Source organism: Sinocyclocheilus rhinocerous, unplaced genomic scaffold, assembly GCF_001515625.1.
Source record: "Sinocyclocheilus rhinocerous isolate Xijiao unplaced genomic scaffold, SAMN03320098_v1.1 scaffold1715, whole genome shotgun sequence".
NCBI classification, from domain to species: domain Eukaryota; kingdom Metazoa; phylum Chordata; class Actinopteri; order Cypriniformes; family Cyprinidae; genus Sinocyclocheilus; species Sinocyclocheilus rhinocerous.
In genome coordinates, this window is record NW_015655588.1 from 97,928 (window position 1) to 109,167 (window position 11,240).

The following is an 11,240-nucleotide window of genomic DNA, read 5'->3' on the forward strand; positions in this document are numbered from 1 at the left end:
CCGCTCAGATCCCGCTCCGTTCTGTAAAGAACAAATTTGCGTGCATTATCTGAACTCCATAACTGCTCTACTATTCTCGATCTCTACAGATTCTCGATCTCGAACAAGCAAATCACCAAACGGCATTCTGGGTTGAGCGAGCGGCGCTGAGCGTATTGAGCGAGCGGAGCGGAATCTTCAGAAAGGCGCTCTGCGCTCTTAAGGAAATATTACCACTCCGCTCCCCGCTCCGCTCACGCTCCGCTCCGCTCACATGCTCTGATGACCGCACTGACTGACACTATTGGATGAGAGCAATACATGAACTGAATTAAGCTGGATGATGGCACTATTGTTGTCTGTAGAGCTGCTTTACAGCTGAATCACATCTTGCAACATCGACACTGGCATTGAACTGAATTGAATCAACACTGAACTGACTCGAGCTGAATAACAACATTGCTGGATTTTGTAGAACTGCTTATAGCTGATTAACTTCACACTGTTATCTGAACTGACTTAAGCTAAATAATGACACTATTGTCTTTTAGGGCCTGTTTACACCTGGTCACTTCAAGCATTTTCTTTGATCAGATAGCTATCCGATCGTGAAAAGACATGCAAAATGCCACAAATGAAACTGAAAGTAAGTTGCGGACGTTCAGCACACAATAATCTTCATTAAAAGTAGTGAGACTAAATTATCTTACGAGTGCTGATGCCGCGCTCTCTCCAATTGCGGTCTTTGATCTTGAAATTAGCTGATAAATAAAATGCAGCGCATATCTGTTGCGTTGGTTGATATGAACTCTGTTAAAATTGCATATAGCGCAGGAATTGAAGATCGGATTTATATCCATTTTGCAGAGACACATTTATGTGGCCAAGTGTAAATGGAACCATTTTAACAATTCAGATTAATATCCGATCACTAAAAACAGATGAAGTGACCAGATGTAAACAGGTCTGCTTTAAAGCAGAATCTGAACGGTCTCCATAGCTAAGTTTCCATAACTGATTCTGCTATTTTCTTGTTTATCTCTGAAGATGCTTTGACACAAACTGGATTGTATAAAGCACTACGGAAATAAAGGTGACTTGACTATTCTGACTAGATGATTGATTGACTGAATTTAAGAATTTGACAGAGATGCTACATACATTTGATAAGGTTAGAAAAATTTGCCCTTAGAAACGTAAAAAATGCCCTTGGAAATTTAAGAGGGCAAATATTGCCCCTTAATGGAGAAGTTAATTTGTCACAGATGCAGGCACACTGGAATTTGAAATAATAGGTGCAACTTGTACCTGAGGGGTGAGAAGCTGAGGCACTTGAGCACGTAGAGTAGGCTGGGCGGAGCTAAGAGGTGGCACTGGTGGCTGAGGGGACGGGGCCTGCTGCTGTATGACCCGAGTTTGTGCTGCTCCATTAGTGCTGAACATTCCATTCTGCATCTAGAAAACAAAGAGAGTGGGGTGGGGATCAATACAAATGAAATGCTTTTATATACTCTAAATGGCTGGATACACTTAACAGGAAAAAAAATTAGATACATTTCAGCTAAAATGTAACAAAATCTCTCTTATAATGCAGTCTCTTAAAAAAAAAAAATGTGCTTTTAACATTGGCCTGAACACAACGTCAAATTCTTTTGCCACTTTCAGATTAAAATGAGCAACTAAAATAAATAAATAAATATTGATTTGATATAAATAAAACAGAGACGGAAGAGTCAGTCATGTTTCAGTGTTTACATATCTTTAATTATAAATGACAAATAACTTCATTTAACCACTCCAGCCTTAGTGGCTTTTTAACAAAACTTTTCCAAAAAATCAAAAAGGGGGAGTAGGGCATTATACCAGACATTGCAGCTTCATAGGTGCATCTAAATTTAAAACTCTTGTGTGCTATGCCCTTTGCAGATATTTTACAACACTCACTTGTCTGTTGTTCAAGTTTTGCATGGACAGGCCAGAGGAGATTCCACCCAATACCTGGCTAGGGAGGCTGCTATTGGCCAGTGGGAGTTTGCGGCCAGGAGAAGGCATAAACGGTGAGGATGAAGCATCATCTGGCAGCCTACCATTCTGAGAGACCAGAAAATACTTTGCAAAAACTCGTAGTAAAATTTATCTAGATCAAATTTCTCTCTACTCCAGTCCAGAGAATTTCTTGGAAAAAAAGTCTGAGAAAAAGCTATACCTTGTCCAAGAAGGGGGCACGATCCAGTGAGGGGTCTTTGGAGAGGTTTGTGGGTCGGCACACTATAGACTTATTCATTCCATTACTGTAGTCTGACATGTCCATCCCCTGTTTGTCCAGTTCAGTTTTCTTCTCCAACAAAGCGTCTGAGGAAAGGCAAGTACATAATCAGTGTTCTAGACCAAGATCATATGACTCACTGCATGTCTGTCTGCTGTTATGGGTTAACTTCAAAGTGTACTACGTACTCATGGCCTGATCCAGATTCATATTGTTGCTCTTTAGGGCTTCTTCTGCAGGATCCTTCTGTACCAGGTAAAATAAAAATAATTGTTATGTTAAACAGCATTTATTTGACATATCTTGTTAATGATTTAAGCAATCTTTTCAGAGTAAATTTTTATGGTTTTAACATACTGGAAAACCCATATCTGTAAGCTGCTTGATAAGTCTGGTCATAATCCAAACATCATCCTGCTTGTTGGAGACCTTGCCCTGTAATGAACAAACAACAGCAATATTACATATGATATATATATATATATATATATATATGTATATATATATATATATATATATATATATATACATACATATATATATGCACACTATAGACTTATTCATTCCATTACTGTAGTCTGACATGTCCATCCCCTGTTTGTCCAGTTCAGTTTTCTTCTCCAACAAAGCGTCTGAGGAAAGGCAAGTACATAATCAGTGTTCTAGACCAAGATCATATGACTCACTGCATGTCTGTCTGCTGTTATGGGTTAACTTCAAAGTGTACTACGTACTCATGGCCTGATCCAGATTCATATTGTTGCTCTTTAGGGCTTCTTCTGCAGGATCCTTCTGTACCAGGTAAAATAAAAATAATTGTTATGTTAAACAGCATTTATTTGACATATCTTGTTAATGATTTAAGCAATCTTTTCAGAGTAAATTTTTATGGTTTTAACATACTGGAAAACCCATATCTGTAAGCTGCTTGATAAGTCTGGTCATAATCCAAACATCATCCTGCTTGTTGGAGACCTTGCCCTGTAATGAACAAACAACAGCAATATTACATAAACAAAAATAAAATGTAAACAGTTTATGTAAACAGTTTCTTAACCACACTGTAAGCATGTGTCATTGCACAACAGCTTCATGGCTTTAAACAGCCTACCCTTTGTGGGCCCTTCTTGGATTGACTCCAGGAGTTACAAGAGGAGTCTTGGGATGTAGGACTGCTCCACATGTCACCATCATCAGCATCCCATTGGCCAGTGTTCATGCCAATCTCTTCCCCTCCTGATCCCCAGCCATCTTGCATAGATTTGGGACCTGACGAAACACAAATGGTCAAGACTGCTCATAATCAGGGCCGTAACCACCATATACATTTTAATCTATGTTTAGATTAGTGGATGACCAACATGGTTGACTAAATTATTACATTTGGTCTGCCCAATACTGAATATATTTTTACATGTTGTTTATCAAGTATGATCCACAGAAAAGCCTTAAAGGTGAAGTATGCAATTTCTGTGGCACCAGGGTCACCAAACGAAATTGCAAACATAATGACAATTTTCACACAAGCTTCCCAAACACTACCACTTTCTGTCACTTGTTGGACAAACAGATAGCCCTGCCCCGATCCCATGCCACTGGTTGAGTATTTCCGTGTCAGGCTGGTTGAGATGCTCAAGTAAATGGAGCAATTTTTTTTTTAAATCCCAGAGAGCCACAAAGTGTATATTTTATGATACGAATAACTTATTTCAAGTTGTCTCAGCATGTAAGATGGTATAGCATGAAGTATTTATCAGAAAAAAATACTAACTTCAAATTTAAAGTGAGGTAATGCAAACAGTACTTGATTAATTCAACCACCAGAGGTCAGTGAAGTTTAACGTTATCATCAAATGGCAACAAAAAGGAATATGAATTACATATTTAAATACAGCAAATTTATGTATCAGCAATGTCTTAGTTTCTAGCAATGTCCAAACTTCTATAATAGCGAGTGCTTTAATATGAAAAGGTTTCTTTAATTTCATTACATTCCTGACAGGAGCCTGATCCAGCAGGTGCATTTCCTCTGCCATAAGGTCCATTGGAATCACGGTCACCTTCACCCCATCCCCCACAGCCCCTAGAGGGCTGGCCCCAAGCTGAAGTTCCATTGTTCACAGAAGTGTTAGAATTGGCTGGCTCACCCCATGAAGTGGGTTCTGTGTTTGGCTGTACATTAGGGAGCTCTCCCCTGCCTGGTAATTAAAATACAGAAAATAAAATTATTTTTTATATTTAAGGATTTTTATGTCCAAATAATCAATAGATTGATTATCAAAATAATTGCCTTACTTGTTTTGTATAATACAAAAAAAGCTTAACAGAGTAAGTGCACTGCATCAAATAAAGTGATCAAATTATTTATTACTAATTGAAAACTTGTAGTACAAACTGACACTAAAGACACACTTGTAGAGAAATAAAGATATCATGGATCAAGCGCTCAGAAATATGAAAAAATCAAACTTTAAATATCAATATCCTAAATTATCCACCAGTGTTGCAAGAGATGGACACACACACACAAAAAAAACGGGTTGATAACAGGGCACCTGGGCCTAATTCCTGGCTCAAACCTGAACCAGCTGGCAGGGGAGGGGCAGCAAAACGCACACTTCGGCATCTTTTTTTTTTTTTTTTTTTTTGAAGGTGGACAACAGATATGGTGCTAACCTTGACTTCAACAATCAAAGCATATTTTATTAATGCTTGTCAGATGTACAGAGGACTAAAATTGGCTAAAATTAAGAGAAAAATATATGCATTCTCTTACCTGGGTTGTCCACGGGCATTCTGTTGGGAGGAGATTCACCTTGATTTGGTGAGCCATTGTTGTTGCTACCACTGACATGGTTCTGAGTAGGACCTTGGCTGTGGTGTTGGTGAGGATTGCTATTATTGTTTGGCCCAGTGAGGCTATTACTGTTGCCACTGTTGCTGGTTCCCGGATGATTTTGGGAGTTATTCCTGTCCCACATGTTTACACTCTTACTGTAAGCACTGGGGTCACCCCAGGTGGAGGTCCCATCATCAATTTCCATTTTGCGACGAATAGAAGAAGGAGAGGGTTCTTCCCAGCCTGTGGCCTCATCTCCTGGATCCGGTCGGCCTCCTGATGCCCAGCTAGAGTTGCTCTGTTTCACAGAATTTGGGCCACACCATGACCCTATGCCTCCAGCTCCACCGTTGCCACATGTGGATTCCTGAAGTTTTCCACCCCAACCTTGGGCTGAACCATTGGAATGTTGACCATCACCCCAACTACCACCCTGTGCTGGTGCTGCTTTACCCCATCCTTTCTGGGTTTCTTTCCAGTTTCTGTTGTCAGGTTCCCAAGAGGAACTTCCAGAGTCATTCTTCCGCATTTCTGAAGGGTCACTCCACTCTTCACTATTCCCACTGCCAGTACTTCCCCAGCCTGAGGAAGTTTTGTTTCCATCACCCCAACCTTGTGTTTTCTTCTGAGAAGTACCATCATCCCAGCTAGGGGACTTTTCTTCAGCCCAAGATTGGCCATTACAGCCATTGGTATTGGGACCTTCAGCAATACGATCACCCCAGCCACATACTGATCCATTAGGAACCTTTTTATTTGCAGGTGGTTCCCCCCATCCACTGTTAGGCTGAGCAGAGGCTGGGACTGATCCTCCCCAGCCTGCATTTGGCATAGCTCTGCAAGGTCCCTTGCTTGTCTCCATTCTAGGAGGTGCACTGAGGTTGGGACAGGCACATCCAGAAGGAGGTGGTGCAGGTCCAGTTGAAGGTGTGTTGGAGGAAGACCCCCAGACCTCAGTTCCTGCACCATTCTTTTTGTTTGGACTTTCTTCCATTTCCCAAACAGTGTGTTGGCGAACTGGAGTCTGTCCCCAGCCTGTGTTACAAATGACACGTGGGTCCAAGTCCTGCCTTGGGAGCAAAGGGGCCAAATCATCACTTGAGGACCTCTCTCTTCTTCTTGGGTGGCCCTCACTACTATCCCTGCTGCCCTCACTTGCTGGAGTATCAGGGCCCCAGGAACTCAAATGTTCCTGGGAAGGACCATCATTAACATCCCATCCTGTACCTTCAGGGCTTGGTTGTTTGCTCCAGTCACCCCAGCCACCACCACTGCTAGCTCCTCCTTGCCCCCAAGAGGAAACGCCTGCAGAATCCCAGCCTGAGTCCTTTGATTCTCCCTTTTTGGCATCTCCGTTGCCCCAGAAGGCAGTTCCATCTTCGCTGACAGGCTCAGTTGCTGACTGACTGAGGTTTCCTCTCCAGCTGTTCACTGGACTCATTGGCTCTGGTTTAGTGTTATTTGGTCCATCATTTTTAAGGTTAGGAGGTTTCATGTTGAAAGATACATTTGTTGGTGACTGATGCTGTTCTGGGATATCTGGGCTGCCCCATGCACAGTCCCCTACAAGGTTTCCACTGACACAACCAATGCTACCATTTCCATTAGTGCCGTGAGGTGGTGCCACTCCTCCTTGGCCACACATACTAAGCGAAAGTGGATTTGAGCAAACCATGCTACTTGGGCCTGACCCTACCCCAGGCCCCTCATGTCCAAGAGCTGGCCAAGCAGCAGGGTTGGCACTGGGATTTAGGTTCAGATTAGAGGCACCCCAGTTGAACTGCCCTCTACTGCCCATGGACAAGTCAATCTTTCCCTCTAAGACCCAGCCCCTGGTAGGGCCACTTTGACTAGAGACCATACTAGAAGATAGATTAATGCTGGCTTTGCTGATTGGGTAATGACCCTGCTGGCTAGCTCCTGTAGCCATAATAGTGCTGCTACTGTTGCTGACAACCTCTGATGTGCGTTCAGCGTCCAAGGTGCATTCTGGTGTCTGGTGGCTCTTGCCGTATGTATTGGAAGGCCAAGTGTCGGTTTTGTTACAGTTAATAATCACTTTATCCCGGTTGCTGCTGTTGTTTTTGCTGACTGGGATGCTCCAAAGACAATTCTCATGCTGGTCTCCCTGTCCACTTTGATGGGGAAGTCCTGCAAAACAAATACACAGGGTGGATTTTATTAAAGCAAAACTAGATAAAAATGTACACCATTTATCTTAAAATAAAATCAAGGGATATTCTTTCTTTTTTTTTCATTTTAGCATCTCCATCACTGAAAGGGAAACTGAGGTGGAGCAGTGTTCATTTACTGGAATTAATCCAAGACAAGCCCGTCATTCATCATTCCTTGTGGTCTGCCAAGTCCCCACAAAAATGAAGCTTCACTAACATGTTCCACGGATACTCAAGAGGATGCACACTAAACCAAGATGTACAAGTTTCTCTCTCTCACACACAGAGCTTTACTTCTTTCCAGCTATAATCAATCATGAGACAGCAGGTAATCGATGGTGTGTAAATTATGGTAGAGAGCAGAAAGAGGGCACTGATCTACAATGCAAAAGCAAACACACTCTCCACAACCACTGAGAGCATTCCTTAGAAACTGTACACACATGTATTATCCACCCCCTTAAAGGGGCATGTGGCAGCTATATGATTCACTGCATAAATCAAATATGTTGCCCATGACTAAACTAATGTTTAGTTAATAACATGTACATTTTTATCCATTTCCTTGGTGAGTGCCTTTTTAAGCAACTAGTGTATTCTTTTGTAAATAAGGAGGTGGAACAGTGTTCATTTACTAGAATAAAACCAAGACTTTAAAAATAATTTTCTGTATCAGCTCAAACAGATGTGGGGTTTATGATATTGCCTGGCCACAATACTACCCAGTCCCTCAGAATGCAGTTCTTCCATCTATACACTTATCTCCTCTTTTTGTGTAGCCTTATCACACAGGCCTGTCAGGCTATAGTGCATTTCAACATCAACCATGCAACCACTGCTTAACTTAGCATTATCAACAAAGAAACAACTGAGCTGAAATGTCATTAGATCGACTTGGCACCATTGGCACAACTGCAAGATTTGAATAACCTGACATCTTAGGTGTAGTGTTTTCATATCAACAGAAAAGCTGATATGTTTGCTGAACAACATGTCAAAAGTAGTGATTTTGAACATGGCAAAGAAAGTAATCAAATGTTTCTTTCCTGTTTTTGTTTTTTTGATGGCTCAGACAATCCAGCAACTTATTCTCCTGTAGCCAGACACTCTCAGGGACGCCATTTTATCAGAGCTGAAATGCAGTCAAGAGAACAAGGCTGCTGTCTACAATTCTGTCTTTCTTGCTTTCATTCCCTTTTTCACTTTCTCCTCATACGCCCTCCTCTACTCGCTCTTGTTATTAGTCACATTCTTTCTCCCTACAGGGAGAAAAAAAAAGAGAAAAAAGGCTGCATGATAAATTAATCTCACATAAGGCAAAGGCTTTTTCCTTTCACCTTGTTACTTGAGCATCATGGACAAAACAAAACAGTAGGAAGTGGGTGTTTCTATACCTCTACAGCCCTGCCAGCGAAGACCATGTCAACTAGACGAACCCTAGAGACAGATCCCCTGTGAAGACCTTGTCAGCCACTGGCACAAGACCACGAGAACCAGACGAGTCCTCTGCTCAATCAGACGTGCATTGCAGCCTGGAATTACACCACACCATGCTGGTTTCGTCTGGCCAGAGGAGAACTGGCTCCCCGACTGAGACTGGTTTCTCCCAAGGTTTTTATTTCTCCATTTCTGTCACCAATAGAGTTTTGGTTCCTTGCCACTGTCACCTTTGGCTTGCTTAGTTGGGGACACAATTTCTGGCAACAATGTTGACTTGACTGCACAGACGCTATTGGAAGAGGACTGAACTGAGCTGGACGATGACATCACTGAATCAACAATGAACTGACTTTAACTGATAAACTGACAGTTTTCAATTGTGCTCTTGCATTATCAGCACACGTTTTTCCTGTTTAACACTGTAAAGCTGCTTTGACAATCTGTACTGTATAAAGCGCTATATAAATAAAGGAAAAAATACCTAGAGAGTGGCTCCACATTACTAGCCTCAAAAAAGCAAGCGAGAGTAAGATGCTATGACCATATGCAGCGTGCTGCCTCTGCTTGTAGTACCTCAAACTGAACATTAATCTGCTGAACAATTACTTGTATTTTTGTTTTTCATCCTGGTGAATGGCCAGAAAGGGGAATTTCCAAACTTTGGAAAATAACAGCTGACCCAAAAGAAAAGGGAAAAAAAAGAAAAGAAAAAAACTCAGATGTTTACCTACAAATTTTGATTTTCTTAAAACATTTGCTTTAATTCAGTCTACAATTACAGCTTTCCAGTTCCAGACTTTCTCTAGCCAAAGTCTCAATGACGTAAAAGACTGTGCTTTTGTCTGAAAATAACTTCCTTGCATACTAATACTGTTCTCTGGATCAAAGGCCTCACTTCTTCCAAATAGTGGAATGGCAAACATGTTTTAAAAGCGCAGCAGTCGTGTTTTCCACTTGTCAAAGTCAGATCACAGTGTTCTTTTAGAAGGGCGCTGAGAGAAAGGAGAAAGAAATAGACTGAGTGAAAGAAAAGAGAGAGAGAGAGAGAGAGTGTGAGAGAGAGAGAGAGAGAGAGAGAGTGAGAGAGAGAGAGAGACCTAGATGGGTATCAGCTGGGGAGACACTGTGCTAATGAAGCCACAGAGGGGGCTGGCATGTGAGACAGGGACCACCTCTAGTTTAGACACAGATGAGATCATATCTGTAACATAAGTTAAGCACCACCCTGCTAATTTAGCATGCCCATGCCTTTATAACTGTCTCAATAATGCCTGTTCTATAACTAATCAATTCTAACTGCATGACTACAGTATACAGCACTTATATTGACAAATTCCAAAATTGTGATTTGAACTGTTAAATGATTTATATTTAACATATTTCTGTTGCTTTAGATATCTTAAGACTAAACTACAAAAAGGTATTAAAATCACATTGAAATAGCAGCTCTCAAAACTTGCATACATTCTGCTGACTGTTTTTGAGTACAGCAATATATCTAATGTAAATGCTCTAAGAAATGTGTCTGATCAGGGTCATGTAAAAACGAAACCATACAGGGCTTCTCTACGACTGATTTATTTACTAATTATTATTAAAGGGAAACCACTGACTAATCAATTATGAAAAAATGTAGTTCTGCACATCCCAAAATTAAACCTTAGCTTTTGCAGTTCAAAAGGCCATTTCAAATAAACCTTGTTCTCTGCTTAACTTGGATTTTTGATGGTATTTGAATCCCAGAAGCACATATTTCTAAAATATTAATTAGCAGAAAATGAAATGCATATGAAACAGCGAAGACAATAACGATTCAAGAGTTGACAAAGCCATTACTAGGCATGAAACAGCTGGTGAGCCCCTGTTCCCAGGGATTCCCCTCTGTCCAAGCTCTGCTCTTCCACCTGCCGTTAAACCAGATTGGAGTGAATCGCAAACACTCTCAGTCATCAACCAGAGGGATGTAGAGGAGGGGGCCAGTAAACAATAATTGCAAAAAACACTAGAGACAGAGTCCCTCAACCTTGCCGCTCCCATGACCTCGGGCTTAGAATGAGACTTAAGAGGTCAATGCCAGGCTTTGTCAGGGTGTAGCAGGGTGGGGGACACAATCCCACCCTCGGCCTTTAAATCATAGCCCCTCTACACTTCTACATCACTTCTACATTCACTCAACTCACGATTCGATTCGATTCATTTCATGATTTTTTTATTTTTTTTTACAAAATTAGATTTAAGACAAATTATAAATTAAATGTGTCCTCTTATTATTGCTTGGACAAAATGCTTCATGTTTCTTTGTGAAATTGAAATATAACACTATAATAATATACTAATATAGCACTTGCATATTATTGCTCTTTTGTTGGTTTTGATTGCTTTTATTGTCCTCATTTGTAAATCGCTTTGGATAAATGCGTCTGCTAAATGACAAAATTTAAATATAATGTAAATGTAAATAAACTAAATTGAAATTTTAAAACAAACCCCAAATCAAATAAATAAGTAACACAAATAAAAGAAATCTCTTCATATAAACAAA

At 40.8% G+C, this 11,240-nt stretch overlaps 1 protein-coding gene across 1 annotated transcript in view; it reads right to left on the bottom strand.

Annotated features, from left to right (window-relative positions):
* The window catches only part of LOC107718711 (trinucleotide repeat-containing gene 6C protein-like), a 68,022-nt gene that overhangs the window by 14,909 nt on the left and 41,873 nt on the right, over positions 1-11,240 (bottom strand). Inside the window, exons 5-12 of the mRNA XM_016525907.1 lie at positions 5,022-7,235; positions 4,237-4,443; positions 3,357-3,514; positions 3,149-3,226; positions 2,980-3,037; positions 2,186-2,331; positions 1,924-2,070; positions 1,288-1,434 (exon numbers count right to left, since the gene is read on the bottom strand). Of these exons, the coding sequence (XP_016381393.1) occupies positions 1,288-1,434; positions 1,924-2,070; positions 2,186-2,331; positions 2,980-3,037; positions 3,149-3,226; positions 3,357-3,514; positions 4,237-4,443; positions 5,022-7,235 (3,155 nt within the window). The remainder of the gene's footprint in view (positions 1-1,287; positions 1,435-1,923; positions 2,071-2,185; positions 2,332-2,979; positions 3,038-3,148; positions 3,227-3,356; positions 3,515-4,236; positions 4,444-5,021; positions 7,236-11,240) is intronic.